The sequence below is a fragment of the Manacus candei genome, unplaced genomic scaffold (assembly GCF_025592945.1).
Source record: "Manacus candei isolate 608988 ecotype Guabito, Panama unplaced genomic scaffold, ASM2559294v1 h1tg000165l, whole genome shotgun sequence".
Classification (NCBI taxonomy): Eukaryota; Metazoa; Chordata; class Aves; order Passeriformes; family Pipridae; genus Manacus; species Manacus candei.
The window spans coordinates 461,212-480,213 of record NW_026138213.1 but is presented as its reverse complement, the minus strand read 5'-3'; the positions used below and the strand labels follow the sequence as shown (position 1 = coordinate 480,213).

The 19,002-nt window shown below is 47.7% G+C and overlaps 2 protein-coding genes across 10 annotated transcripts in view; one reads left to right on the top strand and one right to left on the bottom strand.

The window, feature by feature from the left end:
- The first annotated feature begins 1,227 nt into the window (after window positions 1–1,227).
- Window positions 1,228–15,965, top strand: VPS26C (VPS26 endosomal protein sorting factor C). Its single transcript, XM_051773063.1, has 8 exons — window positions 1,228–1,336; window positions 5,792–5,935; window positions 6,888–7,037; window positions 8,646–8,726; window positions 10,459–10,533; window positions 11,500–11,650; window positions 11,934–12,086; window positions 13,439–15,965. The coding sequence occupies exons 1-8, from the start codon at window positions 1,280–1,282 to the stop codon at window positions 13,519–13,521; spliced, it is 894 nt and encodes a 297-aa protein (XP_051629023.1). The 5' UTR covers window positions 1,228–1,279; the 3' UTR covers window positions 13,522–15,965.
- The window catches only part of TTC3 (tetratricopeptide repeat domain 3), a 51,699-nt gene continuing 47,659 nt past the window's right edge, over window positions 14,963–19,002 (bottom strand). For all 9 annotated transcript variants that reach the window (XM_051773037.1, XM_051773039.1, XM_051773035.1 and 6 more), the window contains 5 exons: window positions 17,712–18,124; window positions 17,039–17,159; window positions 16,681–16,893; window positions 16,377–16,466; window positions 14,963–15,931 (listed from right to left, as the gene is read on the bottom strand). In XM_051773037.1, the coding sequence (XP_051628997.1) occupies window positions 15,821–15,931; window positions 16,377–16,466; window positions 16,681–16,893; window positions 17,039–17,159; window positions 17,712–18,124 (948 nt within the window). In that variant the 3' untranslated portion in view covers window positions 14,963–15,820. The remainder of the gene's footprint in view (window positions 15,932–16,376; window positions 16,467–16,680; window positions 16,894–17,038; window positions 17,160–17,711; window positions 18,125–19,002) is intronic.

Here is a 19,002-nt window from a genome sequence, read left to right as displayed (position 1 = left end):
AACAGAATCCCACAGACAACCCCAACATGGTTTGGGTTGGAAAAGACATTAAAGATCATTCAGTGCCACCCCCTTCCACTATCCCAGGTTGCTCCCAGCCCTGTCCAACCTGGCCTTGGACACTTCCAGGGGCATCCACAACTTTTTTGGGCAACCTAAACTTGTCGTGCCCCTTCAGCTGTGCCCTTTAGGCACATTCCTTGCAGCAGAACCGGCTTTCCCTGAGCTGCACAGACTCTGATTTGTTCAGGATTTCAGTTACTTTGATTGCTAATGAAAAAAAAAAAAAGGCAAAAATAGAAAAAAAAAAGGCAAAAGAAAGAGCAGGAATCTGTCACCGTCCCTGCTCCCTCCCCAGGTCATGGTTTAAGAGTGAATTAAAGAATTCCCACTTTAAAATGACACTGGAGCTTGTGCTGTAACACCGCAGTGGAGGCTGCCCTGGCTGTTCAGAGAATGATGTGCGAAGAATTAGGTGAGAATAATGGCTTGGGAAAGGACTAAAATTCACAGCTCGGCTCCTGCTCTAGATGTTTACTCCGGGAGTTGGGATTCCGCCGATGGAGAAGTTCTGTTCCCGCTGGAATCACGGGAATCCCCCGTCTGTGGCCACACCTGGGAGGGATGGAAGGGTTTCTCGGCACTCAGACTGCACCACGCGCATTTCCACGCCGGGCCTTTCTGTGCTTCGGGTTTTTAACGCGAATTCCCCCCCTGCGTATTTCGCAAGGCATTTAATCGCCTTCCTAAATTTATCGGGACAAGCTCCAGGGAACTCTGAGGGCAGAGGCCGGGGGCGTGCCTGGAAATTCAGTGTGATGAATCACGTGTGTAATTAGAGCAGGGATAAGTTCACTACTGGCATATATGGGTTCTTGAGACTGTATAGTGTAGTCAGGGGGATAAATTTAAGGGCAGCGAAGCCTTTCCCGGGATTCCATTGTCCGACCGTGGGCTCAGGCGCTGCCACGGCCGCCACGGCGGCAGGCGGACTACAACTCCCGTCAGCCCCCGCGACGCGCGAAGCACGCAGGGCTCTCGCACCGGCGCGCAAAGCACGCCGGGAGCTGTAGTTCCACAAGGAGGACGCGGCGCGTCACCCGGCCCCTCCCTCGCGTTGCCATGACAACCGCGCGGTGGGCGGGGCCGGGCGGGAAGCGGCGTCAGCGTCTGGGAAGTGACGAGCCGGGGACCCGGATGTTGGGGGGGGGGGGGGCGAGGAGGGAGGGGGGACCCGCCCGGTCACGTGCGCGCGCGGGGCTGTCACGTGAGCGGGGCGATGGGGACGGCGCTGGACGTGAGGGTGAAGCGGGCCGGGAAGGTCTATCGCGATGGGGTGCGTCTGGCGCGGGCACAGCGCGGGGAGAGCGCGGCGGGACAGGGCGTGACCCACCCACGGGCGTGAGGGTGTCGCGACAGCGGCGCCCTGCGGGGCATCGGGAAGGGCGTCGCCAGCAGGTCAGGGAGGGGATCCTGCCCCTCTGCCCAGCCCTGGGAGGCACATCTGCAGGGCTGGGTCCTGCTCTGGCTCCTCAGGACAGCAGGGACATGGAGCTGCTGGAAGATGATTCTCCTGCGGAGATGCTGAAGGGATGGAGCATCTCTGGGAGCAGGAAAGGCTGAGGGAGCTGGGGCTGTTCAGCCTCCAGAGCAGACACTGAGAGGGGACCTCCCCCAGGTCTGTGGGGTCTGCAGGGAGAGGATGGACCAGGCTCTGCTCGGGGGGGCCCAGCAATGGCACAAGAGGAACGGGCAGGAACTGATGCCCAGGAAGTTCCACCTGGACATGAGGAAGAACTTCTTTGCTGGGCAGTGACCCAGCCCTGAACAGAGACCAGAGAGGGTGTGGAGTCTCCTCACTGGGGATATTCCAGACCCACCTGGACACACGTTCCTGTGTCACCCGCCCCAAGTGGCCCTTCCCTGCCCTGGGCGATCTCCGGAGGTCCCTTCCAACCCCAGCCATCCTGGGATTCCGTGTGTGGATCGCGGCCCGGCTGCGGGTCGCGGCTTCCCGCTGGGAATCTCCCGGGACCATCCGAGAAGGCGGGATTCCTCGGGAAGCGGCGACGTCCGCCCTCTCCTGTCGGAGCCGTCGCGGTGCCGCAGCTTTCCCTGTGTCCCAGAGCTTTCCCTGTGTTCCCAGGGCTTTCTCTGTGTTCCCAGGGCTTTCCCTGTGTCCCAGAGCTTTCCTTGTGTCCCAGAGCTTTCCTTGTGTCCCAGAGCTTTCCCTGTGTCCCTGAGCTTTCCCTGTGTCCCTGAGCTTTCCCTGTGTCCCAGGGCTTTCCTTCCGTCCCGGAGCTTTCCCTGCGTCCCAGGGTTTTCCCTGTGTCCCGAATCTTTTCCCTATGTCCCTACCCAGAGCTTTCCTTGTACTCCAGCCCGGAGCTTTTTTTTATCCCTGTATCCCGGAGCTTTTTCCCCCTGTATCCCGGAGCTTTTTTCCCCTGTATCCCGGAGCTTTTTTCTCCTGTATCCCGGAGCTTTTTTCCCCTGTATCCCGGAGCTTTTTTCTCCTGTATCCCGGAGCTTTTTTCTCCTGTATCCCAGAGCTTTTTTCTCCTGTATCCCAGAGCTTTTTTCTCCTGTGTCCGGGAGCTTTTTTCTCCTGTGTCCCGGAGCTTTCCCAGTACCTGGAGCTTTCCCAGTACCTGGAGCTTTCCCAGTACCTGGAGCTTTCCCTGTGTCCCAGAGTTTTCCCTGTATCCCTTCCCAGAGCTTTCCCTGTTTCCCTGCACGGAGCTCTCCCTCCTCCCCAAGCCTGGCACAGCTTCCCGCAGGTCTCCTGTAGCCACCTGGAGCTCAGCTCTGGGATTTTGGGAATTGTCTTTGGGATTAAAGGATGCTTTTTGTCCTTCTTTCCCCTGAGTACCACGGGAGGACCCTGACCAGGCTCTGGGGAAGCCGGTGGGGCTCAGAAGGAAAGGGAATGAAGGACAGGGAAGGAAAGGAAGGAATATTTTTAATTTTTATCACAATTTATCTAGAAATATTTAGTTTTTCAGCAGAAATGTTCAGGTCTTTTTTTTTTTTCCTGTCCATCCAGCCACACACTTGTATCATAAAAATCCTTTCCATGCCCCAAAATTCCATTTATTGAACGGTTTTCATGCTGGGAAAACTGGATTTACAGTTTCTCCCCTTAGCTTGCTTTATGTCACTTTGAACTGGATATTTTTTGAATATGGGAAAGGGCTATTCCTTCTGTTTTAAGCTAAAATTAAGGTATTTCTGGCCAGTCAATCTGTCAGTTTTGTTTGTTGCTTCCCCTTTAACTCCACGTGGAAAGGTTTGTGATTTTAATTCATTAAGTGGGCCTGGAATTTGGAGGTCTGAGGTAAAAACACAATGGTGGAAGAGCTGTGCACCACGAATACAACATGGATCTTTAATGGGAATATTATAGGGGCAGAAAGGAGGTGCAGATCTCTAATTAGGCATGGAATGTGTGCAGGTTTGGGGGTTTTTTTGGGGGGAAATTTGGTATTTGTATACTTCAGAAATGGTCATGTTTGCAAATGTGTTGGAGGAGTAAAGTTTCCTCCTAAACTGTGTGTTAACTCTTAAGGTATTTGAACATCTTGGTGAGCTTCTGTCCTTTGAGTTGTACTTTTTAAAAGGACAAATGTATTGACAGGTTTGTGCTTAGGGGGGCCCTGATTTTACACAAAAAAGGGCAAAGTAGCACTTCTGGAGACCAGACAGAATTGACTTTATCCCCTGTCACAGAGAAGCATCATCTGCTGGCACAGAAACTCCTTAAGAAAACATTACAGTGTCTTCTTCATCCTTCTTCCCTTTCCCCCACTCTGGTGACCTGTAAAGGCTTTTTGTTGTACTCATGGAATGGTTTGGGTTGGAAAGGACCTTAAAGCCCATCCAGTGCCACCCCTGCCATGGGCAGGGACACCTTCCACTGTCCCAGGTTGCTCCAAGCCCCGTCCAACCTGGCCTTGGACACTTCCAGGGATCCAGGGGCAGCCACAGCTTCTCTGAGAATTCTATCCCAGCCCCTCCCCACCCTCACAGCCAACAATTCCTTCCCAATATCCCATCTAACCCTACTCTCTGGCAGTTGGAAGCCGTTCCCCCTTGTCCTGTCCCTCCAGCCCTTGGAAATAGTCTCTCTCCATCTTTCCTGGAGCCCCTTCAGGTCCTGCAAGGCCACAATCAGGTCACCCCAAAGCTTCTCCTCTCCAGGCTGAACAATCCCAGCTCTCCCAGCCTTTCCTCCCAGCAGAGCTGCTCCAGCCCTGGCATCCTCTTGGTTCCTGCTCTGGCCTCTCTCCAGCAGCTCCATGTCCTTGCTGGGCTGTTCCCCAGGGCTGGAGCAGCTCTGCAGGGGGGGTCTCACCTGAGGGGGCAGAGGGACAAGATTTTGAGCTGTTTTTCCATTTTTGAAGAAATGTTGAGAGGAAAATTCTTATTTAACTTCAAGTCATCCTTCTCCTTTCTGCCCCCAGGACGTGCCCCCTTCCCATGTGGAAGTGTGTGGGCAGCAGCTCTGGAAGAGGCTGTTGCTGTGTGGTGGGAAACTTCTTTATTAAAGCAGTTCCTGTGTTCAGGATTGTCCTCACTTCTCATAGCTGAGCTGGACTCGTTTTTCACAGCAATAACCTAATTGCTTGTGCTAATTAAGGCCCCTTAGCAGAGCAGAGCCGAATTTAGGTCAGCTTTTCTTCCCTGTCCTTTTGTGCTCGTGCCTCCTGCCCTGGCATTTCCCACTTGCTGCACATCCTCTTTCCAGCCTTGGTCCTGCTGCCGGATGTTCTCCTGCCCCCTTCTTCCTCGAGCCCCCCCTGACCCATTTTTGGCATCCTGTACCACCAGGAAAGGCAAAAGGCTGCCAAAATTCCAACAGGAGGGCCTGGTTTGAGCTGGTTGGGTGGGGAGAGGGCAGTGGGAATTCTCCCATGCTTGGAGTGAGCTCTACCTTGGTGTCTGTTTGCCTGGTGAAGGAGCAGGAGAGAAGATTATCCCTTGGGAACTTTTCAGCTTGTCCATCACTTGCTGCCCTTTCCAGCTGTGAATTTTTCCATGGAGCTCAGGATTGAAGCAGATTCTTTGGTGCTGGAGAGGGGAAGGATGAACTGTGGGGAATGGGAAGTGAATCGTGTGTTGCTCCCCTGCACTCACCTGTTTCTCCCTGTCAGAACTCCTGAGCTGATACTCTGAGGATGCAGCAAAAGGATGTTTTGTGCACAACACATCCTTCCTGGGTTGAAGTGACACATTCCTGGAGTCACACAGCTCATGCCTTGGATTCAGATACACTTTGAAACTATTTCTCCTTGTTCCTGTGGCAGAGCAGCTGTTTTTTTATGTATTTTGTTTATGTATTTTAAGTCTATTCTGCCCCACTCTTGAGTTGAGTCACACCTTCTCAGTTGTGCCTTCCCTCTCCCATGGCTGTCCATCCCACTTCCAATGGGACAATTCCTCCTGGAAGTTTATTCTAACACATGGAATGGAACTTGTCTGTTGCCAGCTGACCCAATTGTTGTTGCTGGGGGTGTTTTTTATCTTCCTGGAGAGGAAGATCTTGAAACTTTGGGAAGAAGTTGAAGCTCTTCTGCAAAGAGGAGGATGATATTTTTAAGGAAAACAAGCCAGAAGTGCAGAGCTCTCTCCCTACATTCCTTTATCATCACTCTTTGTGTCTCCTGAGGAGGTTACACCGTTCTTTGGGAACAGTTTCCTCGAGTTTGAAGATCAGTTACACAGTCTGGCCAACAGCTCTGGAAAAAGTGGATTTAAACAAATGTTTTCATGTTGTCTTCTTTCCCATCAGGAAGTTCTTTCTGGAGTTGTGGTCATCACAAGCAAGGACACAGTCCAGCACCAGGGAATCTCCTTAACCATGGAGGGGTCAGTAAATCTGCAGCTCAGTGCCAAAAGTGTGGGGGTGTTTGAGGCTTTCTACAACTCTGTCAAGGTAAGACCTGCACAGCTTGATGTTTTCAGCACAAAAACTCTGTCTCTCTTCCCAGAGGAAATCTTTCCTTAATGGCTCTCAGGTGGTCAAAGGATTTCATGGCATGGAAATGAAGGGGAAAGCAGGGAAATGGAAATGAAGGAAAGTTCAACATTAGCTGAAGATCCCAGAATCACAGGATGGTTTGGGTTGGAAGGGATCTTAAAGATCATCCAGTGCCACCCCCTGCCATGGACAGGGACACCTTCCACCAGCCCAGGTTGCTCCAAGCCCTGTCCAACCTGGTCTTGGACACTTCCAGGGATCCAGGGGCAGCCACAGCTTCTCTGGGCAACCTGGGCCAGGGCCTCACCACCCTCCCAGCAACAATTCCTTCCCAATATCCCACCTAACCCTGCCCTCTGGCAGCCTGAATCATTCCCCCTTGTCCTGTCCCTCCATCCCTCTCCAGCTCTCCTGGAGCCCCTTTAGGCCCTGCAAGGGGCTCTCAGCTCTCCCTGGAGCCTTCTCTCCTCCAGGTGAACACCCCCAGCTCTCCCAGCCTGGCTCCAGAGCAGAGTTGCTCCAGCCCTTGGATCAACTTAGTGGGCTCCTCTGGGCTTGTTCCAACAGCTCCACATCTTTCTCATGTTGGGGAAAATAATAATAAAATTCCAGAGGGAAAAGAAGTGTCACCTCCAAGCAAAACTCCACTTTCCAGAGTGCTGGAGATGCTGCTGATGGAGCTCCCTGGACATCTTTGGTCACTAGTGTGATGCAGCCATAAAACAGACCACAAATGGTTGTCCTGAGGAAAGTATTAATATTTCTTTTCATTGCAAAGAATTATCCCAGCACTGTGTGTTGTGAAGAGGTACCTGAGATTCTGGAAAACCAGGAAGTCTGTTAGAGTTTAGTGGATGTTGTTGGTTCTCTGTTTCAACCTAAACTTCCCTACTATTTCTCTTTGCAGCCTATTCAGATTATTAACAGCACCATTGAAATGGTAAAACCAGGGAAGCTTCCCAGTGGCAAGACAGAAATTCCCTTTGAATTCCCACTGCACATGAAGGGGAACAAAGTCCTGTATGAGACATACCATGGTGTGTTTGTTAACATCCAGGTGAGCTTCTCTCCATAAAAATCTGCCCTTTCAGCTGCAGAACCTGTTCTAAAGCATCTCTCAATCCATGGGAATTGAGGATAAAGTGTCCATCCCCTTCCTGCAAAACAGCTGCACCCAGGGTGGGTTTGTTCAAAATAAATGTGTAATCTCACCAGGAAAACTCAAACCAAAGTGTTGAGAGCTCGTGGCAGCTTCCAAACCAGGGATTGTTTGCTTTCCCATGAGGAATAACATTCCCTGCCCAAATCTGTGTGGGATTGGTGCTGTTGACAGAATCTTGTGGAACTACCACAAGTTTGAGCTTGGACCTTTTTTGGTTAAAAATTGTCATAACATAAGTGGGTTGGTTGGTTTAGGGGTTTTTTGGGGGGTTGTTTTGGTTTTATTTTTGAGGGAAAGCCTTTCCTCACCTGTCTCTTGAAGGTAAATATTGTGTTAGACAGTTAATTCTTTTATTACAGTGTGGAATTAAAAAACCAACCTAACTACACCACCCCCCATCAGCCTGTCAGAAGTAACTAAAAGAAAAAAAAATCCCTTGGTTTTTTGTCTTTTTTTTTAAGGACTTCCCATCTATTTTTTCAGGTTTTGGAACATTTGTTGTTTGTGGTGGGTCTGTCAGAAATGGTGCAGAACTGGTTCAGTTGCTTCCCATATCCCAAATAACTTTCTGTGATCAGCAGCAGTTGGTTTAAGGTGCTCTTTAAATGGGGAATATTTGGTTTGTTCTGTCATTCCCTCTCTCCTCTGTGTAGCTTCTCTTGACAAGCTGGAGGATAAAATGCAATTTAAAAAATGAATAATTCAGATTTCAGCCAAACTTTTGAGTCCTGCTCTCCTGAAGAGGAAAATGTAACACTGAGGTGCTGGTTAAGAGACACTTCCTAAACCTCTGTCCAAGGCCTGGGCAGTTTAATTAAGCCTCTCTTTTTTGATTTAGGGATTAGTTGTGGGTTCAAGTCTCTGTTCTCATGCAGAGACCTTTTAATTATCCACTGATGGGGAGGTTTGGGGCCATGAAGGAGAAGTGAGGAAGCCAAATCCCTGCTCTGAGGGCACCTCTTTTTGCCAGTTCCTCATCTGGAAAGAAGGAGTTCAAACCAAACCACAACAAAACCCCCATCCCAACAAATTCCCTGTCCTGTAAGGACACTCAGAGGCTTTGTTAGAGCTGCTGAAGTGTGGGATTACTGGGATAACTATTTTCAGCTGGCTGGTTTATGGCTCCCATTTTTAGGGGAGGAATTTGGCAGCAAATTAACCTCGTTGCCTGATTTCACTGCAAACTTTAAGCTCAGCTGTGTGGTTAAAGACAGTTCCCCATTAAATACCCTCAGAACTGTTACCACTTAAGCTCAACCCTTGCAATAAATTTAAAATTAGGAGGGCTGTGAATACATTGTGTCAATAATCCCTTATCCAGAGGAGAGGAGGGGGGAAAAGCAATTCCATAATCACCCTGAGCTGGAGGTAACAGCAGCAACATTCTGCACAGAGGCAACAAAAAGGATGAAAAGTTGAAAGAGGGAGAATAAATCTGAACTGGAGAGAGAGTAAATCTGAATTAAAGCTCTTCTTTTCCCTGTGTCATCCCATTCCCACCAGTACACCCTGAGGTGTGACATGAGACGGTCTCTGCTGGCAAAGGACCTGACTAAGACTTGTGAATTCATTGTCCACTCCCTGGTAAGTGAGATTTGGGGGTTTTTTCCTCCACTTTAAGTGAAGTTTAGAAGGTTAGAAAACCAAGTAAACCCATGGAATTTGTAGGAGTGCAAAATCAGGGAACATCCTGAGTTAGGAAGGACACACAAGGATCATCAAATCCAGCTCTTGGCCCTGCACAGGAGAGCACTGTCCAAAATATCTGAGTGGAGGAAGCAAACCCCAAAACAAACCCACCCCAAAGAGCTGAGCTGACAGTTCTGGTGAGAACAACCCATTTCTTTTGATTTTAAAGAAAACAGGACATAGAGGATTTGGATTTTAAGATGGTTTTACACTGCCCTGAGTTTATTCTCTTATTCATGCTCTCAGTTCAGGAACAATGGGGGGGTTGGATAAATATGATGTCATTCTTCTGAACACTGTTTCAAATTATCCCAGGAGTTCTCAGCCAAAGGTTTGAGGCCCCCACAGTGCCTGTCCTAGAAATGGGGGTTTGGTGGGGAAGAGAAAAATTCCTGATTTCTGTTCTTCAGAGGAGTAGTTGTGATTTAGAGCCCTGACTCCCAGGATCAAGGCTGGAAGAGACCTTCAGGAACATCCAGTCCCACCAGAATCACCCCTAATCCATGACCCCAAGGACCACATCCTAAAACACTTCCAGAATCAGCCACTCCACCACCTCCCTGGGACATTTATTCCAAGGCCTGACCACTCTGTGGTTCCTAATTGTCCCAAATACCTAATCCTTGTAGGATGAGGTCTGACTGTCTCCCAGGAAATGTTTTGCTGGTTGTTTGAAGTTCCTGTATCAGATTTGGGTCTGGTTTATGTTGATTTGTGCCTGTCCAGAGCAGGTCAGGACAGTACAGACCTAATTAAACACCTCTTGTTCCATATAAAACTGGCTGGAACATCCTGTTTGTATCATTCCTTTGAACTCCAACAGGACAGTGAATATAAGAATCTTTTGTTTTACTTATGACCAGTGGTGGAAATATGTTATTTTAGCTCTGTAATGCCTTTCTAAAAGATTTAGTTTGGTGTCATAAACAAGTTTATGGTAAGATTTCATTATTTCCTAAAATACATTATGCTACATTTTATTGGTCCATTATTACATTATAAGTGAGCCACACTTGTCAAAACAGTGAAAAATTACATATCCTGCAGTTTTCCTGGTTTTATTTCTTGTTCCCACTACAGCACTTCTGAGATCACAAGTCAGTAAATCATGAATCTCTCAGTCAGGGGGAATTAATGAGGTTTTACTGAACATATAATTCTCACTGTCAGTGCTCAATGCACCATTTCCCTTAAGCTTCTCCTCTGCCAGAATTTGTCATTTTGGGCAAACACAGCCAATCTTTTGCTAATCTCTTCCATCTTGCAGCTGGGCAGCAGCAGCTATTTGGAATTCTTAAGGAGTGAAGGCAGATCCTAACAAAGAATTCCAGTCCAGCCCATTGGTGGGGGATAAGGACAGGGAGGGAGAGTTTATACAACTCATTGGCCCTGCCCAAATTTAATAATGAAAGGAAACATTTCCAGGGACGTGTAAAATGAAATTATTTATACATTAAAAGACGTGGAATTTAATTTTTTTTTCCCCTCTAACACACTGTATGCTTCAGATAGGGAGGGTATTCCTGCTTTTCCAGCTGGTTTGGAGCAGCCAAGTGTTGTGGTTTTTAATCTTCTCTGGATGTTTTGGGGATCAGAGCTCCCAGTTTAACTCTGTCCTTCCTTGCAGTCACAGAAGGGGAAGCTGCTGCCCAGCCCCGTGGACTTCACCATCACTCCTGAAACTCTGCAAAATGTTAAAGAGGTAAAAGGATTTGCTGTTCTCTTATTTTAAATGTAATGTTTGTGTGATTCTGAGTGAGACCAGGGGAATGATTAAATGCTGCCCTGCAGATAATCAGCTCTTTTTATCCCCTTCTTTCTCACTTTTCTAAGCAATAAAGTGATTCTGCCTCATCTTTCACATCATGGTGACCAATTCAAGGTGGAATTTTGTTCAGTAACCACTGGATATTTGTATCCTTTTCCTGAGTGAAAGGAGGCAGTGGAGCCAAGAAAAACATTTTATACCATGGATAGCCAAAAGCCCTTAAAAATCTGTATTTTGGTCCTTGGTTGTGCCATTTTTTTACATCCTTGAGTGGCTTTGGGAAGCCTGAAGGAGGGCAGGGTTAGGTGGGATATTGGGAAGAAATTCTTGACTGTGAGGGTGGGGAGGGGCTGGGATAGAATTCTCAGAGAAGCTGTGGCTGCCCCTGGATCCCTGGAAGTGCCCAAGGCCAGGTTGGACGGGCTTGGAACAACCTGGAATAGTGGAAGGTGTCCCTGCCCATGGCAGGGGGTGGCACTGGATGGGCTTTAAGGTCTCTCCCAACCCAAACCACTCGGATTCTGTTCCTGCCAGTCTCCCTCCTTCAGCACAAGGTTCCAACTCCTGGATGAATTGTAGTGGCCAAGTGCTGTCAGTTCATCCCAGGAAAAGTCCATCCCTTGGGTGGATGGAATGGGCAGGAGGGATGCATGGCAAGGGAGAGGATTGTGGAGATGCCCTAATGCAGATGGGTGAGGATACAGATTGAAAAAGTTATTGAAGCTCATTTCTGAACTCCTGAGTTCTTAACCTTGGAACTTTGGGGCATTTCCTTCACATTTGGATAATTCTCTGTAGGGTGGTTTTTTTCCTTAGTCTGCTCTTCCTTAAGAGTTGGCCTGGGTGATCCTTGTGGGTCCCCTCCAGCTCAGAATATCCTCGTGATTCCTTCTTTTCCAGAGAGCCTCCCTCCCCAAATTCCTGATCAGAGGGCACCTCAATTCCACCAACTGTGTGATCACCCAGCCCCTGACGGGGGAGCTGGTGGTGGAAAGCGCCGAGGCCGCCGTGAAGAGCATCGAGCTGCAGCTGGTCAGAGTGGAGACCTGTGGTGAGTGTCCCTGTCCGTGGAAAACGTGGGGAACAGCCCCCAGGAATTACCTGTGCTTGTTCAGCTTCAATTTGGAATATTGTGACAAGCCAGAGAGCATTAAAAAGACCTTCAAAACCACGCTCCGGGTGGAATTTAATTAATTCCAGTTCGTTTAAAGAACTCCGTGATCCTTAACTTGCAGCTCAAAAGTTTTTGCCCCCAATCCCAGTGTATCTTTGCTGCTTTCTCTCACCTCTTCCCCTTTCCCTGCTCTCCCTGTGCCTCTCTGCTCCTTGCCCAGGCTGTGCTGAAGGTTATGCCCGGGATGCCACGGAGATCCAGAACATCCAGATCGCCGACGGCGACGTCTGCAGGGGCCTCCCCATCCCCATCTACATGGTGTTCCCCAGGCTCTTCACCTGCCCCACCCTGGAAACAACCAACTTCAAAGTTGGTGAGTGTGTGGCACTTGATGCTCTGGAGGCATTTTTTTTGTTTCCATCAGGGATGAGTTGCTGGTTTTCCTTCAGCTTCTGGCAGGTAACGGGATAAATCCGGTGCTGCGGGAAGGACCAGGGACAGCCTGGTCCTGGAAACACATCCTGGTGTTTCCCTGGAGAGGCTTCCTGAAGAGGATGTCACAGATTGAGAAAATACAGCCCAAACATTTCCAATAGAAACCCCTAAGCAACCATTAAACTACTTCTGACTAACAGAATTCCATGATAAAGGGACAGGAGAAACAGTGGAATGCAGGTCATTTTTTTTCCCCTGCTAAGAGTTGCACGTAATTAAACACTTGAATAATAATCCAAGAATAAAATTCCCTCTTTTCCTCAGCAGTGAGAACCCCCTCTTTCCATTTCCTCTCTGTTTTGTTTCCCACTCTCCTGCTGGAAGCCCTGGAAGCAGGAAGGTTGGTCTGGCTGTGACTTTGCTTTTCTTGACCTACACCACCTGCTCCTCCCCTGCTGATTGTGGCCAAAATCCAGCATTTTTCTTAAGAAAATGAGGATTTTCCTCACTTGCTCAAACAATTACTGCAAGAATCACTTGGCTAGTTTGTATTTCTTCCCTCCACCCTGTTGGAATCTTGGTACAGAATCTGTGTGATTTTCCCCAAAATAATATTCTTACTTATTTTTTTGCCATTTTAAGCTCTTGAATAGCAATTTAAATTGTTAGTGTGGGAGCTACTTTTATTTATAAGAAGTATCTTAATATAGTTACAAAGACTCTAAAAAAAGGGCAGTTATTTTCAGTTTATTTTGATTTCTGCTTCCCTTCATTTATTAGCTCTGCCTGGCTTTGTCTTGTCTCCATTTGGGATTGATTGTTGATCTGATATTGGATTTTGGCTTTGAATGACACCATATAATATCTAAAGAGTAGATCTTCTTCTGGAATTCTTATTCCATAGTTTGCAGATCTGTTGTAGTCCAGTTTCATTTCCCGAGGCTGTTAAATGCTGGCAACAGGGCAGGAATCTCTCCTGGGATTCTCCCACTTCCCTGCTTCTAAACACCATGTTTAGGTGTCTTTCCCAAGCCATTTTGCTCCTTGATGTGTGAACTCTGTTGTCCAAAAGACTTTTGTGTCACAGTTTATCTCTGGCAACTGAATCCAGAGGAATCCCAAAGATTAGAACGAGGCAGGAATTCTCCAGGAAGGGTCCAAGGTGTGGGATCAGGTTCTGCCTGGGGGGCAGTGCCCTGTGTGAGAGCAGGAGCTCCTTCCTGCCCTTTATCCTGCTGGCAGGAGCCAGTTTTCCATGGAATTCTCCCTTTTCTTTTCCCCTTCTCCCAGAGTTTGAGGTGAACATCGTGGTCCTCCTGCACGACGACCATCTCATCACTGAGAACTTCCCACTGAAGCTCTGCAGGATGTAAAGACCCAGGGAAAGACTTCCTGGAAAAGGCCCAAATTCTTCAGAGGAGAAGTGAGACTTTATCCATGCCTGATTCCAGCTGGAGCCACCTCACTCCCTGTGGGTCCTTTTGTGCTCTCAGTTCTCTGGTCATCTTTCCCAGAGAGCCCACCTGGACTTCCCAATCCAGGCAGCCTTGGCAGGGACCCTTCTGCCTTCAACCACCACGTTATTCCCACTTTTCCTCAGGCAAATCCTGAAGGAATGATTTTGCAGCTTTCTACAACTGGTGTGTAAGTACGTAGGAAGTTTCTCTCCTTATTTAATTCCATCATACTTGTTCCAAAACCCTTTGAAGACCCCTTAAACCTGTTGAATCCTGTTATATCCATACTGGGAATTGTGATATAATGATAAATAGGGTCTTTGAAGGGATAAAAAGTGGTGCTACAACACTGGGAGGTGCTGCTGTGGGATCAGTGTGAAAGAAGTGAAGTCACACCAAGGAAATTTTGGTCAAATTGGGAACAGGAGTCTGTGTTGGAGGAATAAATTCACCTGTTTGTAACTGTGCAGCTTAAAGGAACTTTATAGGCAAGAAAGAACCTTCCCAACACAAACAGGTTGTGGATTGGGGGGTTGTTTTAATGGAACAGCCACAAGTTGATTTTAATTGTGAATTTTTCCATGAATCCTCCCTGTGGGGTAGAGGCAGGCTCAGGTATAAAGTATTATGGGAATTGGAAGTGTAAAAGTGAGCTCCTGAAAAGGCAGAATTAAGGAAAGTGCCCCAAAGTCATTTCCTTTGGCTTTATCCAGCAGCTTTGCCAAGCAGGACAGTGTCATTCCAGGGGTGGCCCTGGTGTTTCAGGGAGCAGCAGCTGGAATTTTTATTTCAGTCTCTTATTGGGGGGGGAAAAAGTGCTATTTAATAAAACTTCACACTTTTCCCTAAGACCAGGGGATGGTACAGGGTGATTTTTGGGAAGTGGAAGCCACTCTTTGTAGTCCCCAGAGCAGCTCTTCCAACTCCAGTTGTCCCAAGGGATGGAAAGAGCAGCCCCAGCACCTGGATTAGGGAGGCTGCAACCCCCCAAAAATACTGGAAGGTGAAAAGGAGGCAAGTGCTGGAATTCCTCAGGCTCCAAGGTGCTTGAGCTCCATGGAATTATTTACTCACCCATAACTCACACTTAGCAGAAATATTACACACACCCCAACCCTGCATGAGCTGCAGCAGTAATTTTAATTTCTTATTCAAGTGCCAGTTCATACACTGATTAATCACAGAGTAGTTTAAAACTTCAGCTGGAGGATATTTATCACTGGGGGGAACAAGTGATCCCTAGAATTAGCTAATGAGCTCATAATCCAGTTAATGCTGCCTGGATTCAGACAACAGCCACATTTGATTTTCAGTTTGAGATTTTCAGTCTCTACTCCTCATTTTTGGCTCTTGGAGGCAAATGTGACAATGCTGAAGGTGCTCTGGCAAGCTCAGACTCTGAAGGCAGGGGGAAAACCATTCTTGGAGCTGTTTAAATTCTGCCCCTCACTGGTGACCAATTCCTGCACAAAATACAGATGTTGCTTCAGCCAAAATAAAAATCCTGTCATTCCCATTTAAACAGATCAGCTCTTCAACAGTGGGGGGGAATTCAAACCCTATTTTGAGGGTTTGAATTAAAGAATCCATTAAAGAATGGATCCACTGTATTCCAGCTCCATGCACATGAACACTTTAAAATTCTTGCTTCAATAAATTGCAAAAAGTCAGTATTTAAACAATTTGAATTTATGCAGGGAGGAGCTGCAGGGATGAACTGCACTCCAAAGGGCCTGACTGGAATCCTGCAGTTCAACTGGAATTGTTGATGCCAGAGGAAGGGAATATCTTGGCTCTTCCAGTTCTGCATTTGGGTCTCCTGCTTGTTTGATACTGGAATTTGGTTGCAGTGTGGAATAAACCTGAGGGAAAGCTCCCTCTTCACAGGAATTATGCTCTGGCCTTTCAGATAAAATAGATTTGCTACTTTTCAATTAAATTAAAAAAAAAAATCAAACAAAGGCCAGTTTTGTGTGCTGCCAGCCCTGAACCACATCAGCTTCCCACGTTCAGGCAGCAGCCAGGAAAAGTGCTGGATCTTGGAGTCTGGGCCTTAATGCCAAGTGTGAAATCCCAACTCAGCCTGAGCTCTGTCACCACTGCCAATAAAACCAGGGGCCTGGTGCTGTCCCTCAGCTCTGGGGTTACTCTGCAGCCACTTTGCATCTGATTATGATGATGATTATTTCTATAAAGTGTTGAAATAAAGCCAGGACTAGGTGCACTTGTTCCATGCAGGAAGCTCAGGGAAGTCTTCGGGAAGGAGGGCGTGGACACGGCAGATGGGGCAGGTGCTGGAATGTTCCTTGAGCCACGTTCTGATGCACTGCAAGGGCAAGGGAGAGAGGGAGGAGGCAAAGGCTGGGGTTAGAAAAATGTTCTCCAGTTCTAATCCATTTATTCTGCAAGAAGAAATCAGCAGTCAAGAAATAAGGCAAAGGGGAAAAGTCACCGACAGGAACACGGAGTTATTTCTAACATAATCCTGACTTTTTTTACTCCCATGAAGTCCCACTATCAGGTGGCAAATGTAGGGATAGCCCAGTCCATAACTGCTGCAAACAATCCAGATTTAATCTCTGAAGGCTCACTTTAAATTCACTCTGATGCATTATCACTTTACTTTAAAAAAGCCCTAAAGCTTTCTGAGACAGTAAAACCAGCTCTTAGGGCGAGTCTGGGGTCCAAAGGCTGGAAAAAAGCAAATTGTGCCCAGTTGTTTAGGCACTGAGGGATAAATGGAGAGTTCAGAAAACAAGACCAGAACTTACTTCTCTGTGAAAATGATGCCCACACTCCAGTTCACAGGAGTCTTTGCTCAGCTCATCGTGACAGATCGTGCAGGGATCCTCGCTGGAGGCCTGCACATGGAATGCTCAGTTACTGGAAAGCCAGCAGCAATTAATCAGCAAATTCCACTTATGTCAATTAGTTTACTAACTTTAACCAGGTCTATTTAAGCTTTTGTACACAAAATAAACAAGCCAGTTATTTTTTTTCCCCCAGCAATACCCCCATTGTTTCGTGTCTTGGACGGAGCACATGGCAACGACCTCACTGGAAGAGAGAACTTACTGCATTGTCCTGCTTTTTCCACTTAGCTTTAGGTATTGCTCCAACATTCCCCCAGGGCTGGAGGTTTGGCTGACGTGGGTTTTTATTTGAGGTGTTTTTAGGTGCAGGTCCTGCCCTGGAGGGACTGGGGGCATTTCCTTCTGCAGCCGCTTCCCGACTCCGTGCTCCGGTCGGGGCTGGTGGAGCAGAGACTCTCCCTGCTGAAGTTGGTGCCTGAACAGACAAAGAAGGGAATTTGGAGTGAGTTTGTATGTAGAGCTGGATGGCAAAGGGCACTTGGTGTAGTTTGGGGCTGTGCTGCTCCGTTCCCTCTGTCAGAAGATTCCCAGGAAGAGGCAGCAGCTCCACCCCCTCATACCTGGCTCTGCTGGTCCAGGATCAGCTCCGTCACTCGGTTCAGAACCTCATCCAAGCTCAGACCTGACAGGGTGTTCCCATTTCTTCTCTGTACCTCTCTTATAAAACCAGTGAAATCTGAACTGCAGGGACAGGAAAAACAAGGATCAATGACTGGTAACACGACACTGGAGGCTCCATGTTTGATTCCCACCAGAAGAGCCTTAAAAACACCAACTTCTCCCACAAACTGGAGCAGGTGCCTGTTCCAGGAACTCTCAGTAACCAGGATCTGCCTTTATTGTAAAAAAACCCTACACAATAATCAGAATCACAGAGTGGTTGGGTTGGAAGGGATCATCCTTAAAGATAATCCCATTCCAAACCCCTGCCATGGGCAGGGACACCTTCCACTAGACCAGGTTGCTCCAACCTGGCCTTGGACACTTCCAGGGATCCAGGGGCAGCCACAGTTTCTCTGGGAATTCTATCCCAGCCCCTCAGCACCCTCACAAGGAACAATTCCTTCCCAATATCCCATCTAACCCTACTCTCTGTCAGTTTGAACCATTCCCCCTTGTCCTGTCACTCCAGGCCCTTGGAAAGAGAACAAAACCAGTCCCTGTTGTACTTTATCCTTGGCTGTGCAGAACTTATCACACCCATTAAAACATTCCACTCATTCCAACCAGTACCTGCTGTAGTTTGGGAATATACTCTGGAGCTGTGCAATAATATTTTCCAGTGCTTTTGGAAGCTTTTTGTTGTTTGGAAGTGCAGGAGGCCTTGGTTGCAGAGCTGAGGTATCCTGGTGGTTCTGGGTTGGCTGAGTGGCACTTCCAGAAATCCCTGATGGGTGAGGTGATGGGAGTTTATTGGAATATGATCCCTCTGGAGGTTGGGGATGTGTTTTCACGGCTCCACCACTTGCAGAAGCAGCCTCAGCAGTGGCATGTGCTGCCTTAGCTCCAGCCTGGGTTTGAAGGGATGGTTGTGTTGGACCTTGACCTTCAGGACTGGAAAATGCAGGAAGGGAACTGGGATGTGCAGATGCCAAGGAATAGGTGACAATGGCTGGATCACTGACCAAAGGTCTGGCTGGGATTGTCTAGGAAACAAAACACATTTCACAGGAAAAACAGTGACTAAACCAAATTTGAGTTGAACTCTGGAGCATTTGCAGCTTGAATTATGACACATTTTGTGGTGCCAAGGACCTGGAAGGTCTCAATTTATCTTAAGAACTCCTTAAGATCAGTGCAGCTGTTTGACCTCAGGACTATTTTCTTTCAGATTTCTCTTCTAAAAGGTTATTCTGGTCTTACTGCAGAAAAAAACCAGATTCCAAAGGCAGAACAAGAGGCTCAAAAGTTGCTCTTTCCCAACCTGGAAATTGGTGGTGATTAAGTTATGTACATACTCTGTGACAATAAGTAGAAAGGAGATACCTAAAAATAAGTGAGGAAGCAAAAGTATGTAGGAAAAAAGGAGTGGAACAATCACTTGTATAAATCCAGAGAAAGTGTAGTAATAATCTCAAATTTACAGTATCAGAACGGAGCCTTGAATCTAAATTATACCCAGAACAAACAAGAGAAAAAATCTAAATTATACCCAGAACAAACAAGAGAAAAACCCACGATCTTCTGCAGAGAGAAAACACATATAAAATGTAAAAAGGACCATCACAAGGTTAAGAAGAAACTGCCATGATTTGAGCAAAGCATTTGTGGAACTGTTGGCCCATGAGAAAATGTCTGTGAGCAGCATTTCCCTGGGCTGTGCTCATTCCAGAGGCATTTCCATAAGTGGCTGGACTCCAGACGTGGCTGGAAGTTGATTTTGGTGTTTGTTATCACTCATGTGTTGGTGTAACAATTTCCTCAGGAGGAATTTCCTCCTGGAAAGGGTGGTGAGGCCTTGGCAGGGGCTGCCCAGGGAGGTTTGGAGTGCCCAGCCCTGGAGGTGTCCCAGGAAGGCCTGGCC

Coding starts and splice junctions, on each gene's coding strand:
- VPS26C (XM_051773063.1), top strand. CDS start 1,280: ATGGGGACGGCGCTGGACGTGAGGGTGAAGCGGGCCGGGAAGGTCTAT. Junction 10,534..11,499: donor CTCTGCAAAATGTTAAAGAG/GTAAAAGGATTT, acceptor CTTCTTTTCCAG/AGAGCCTCCCTCCCCAAATT. Junction 12,087..13,438: donor AACAACCAACTTCAAAGTTG/GTGAGTGTGTGG, acceptor CCCTTCTCCCAG/AGTTTGAGGTGAACATCGTG.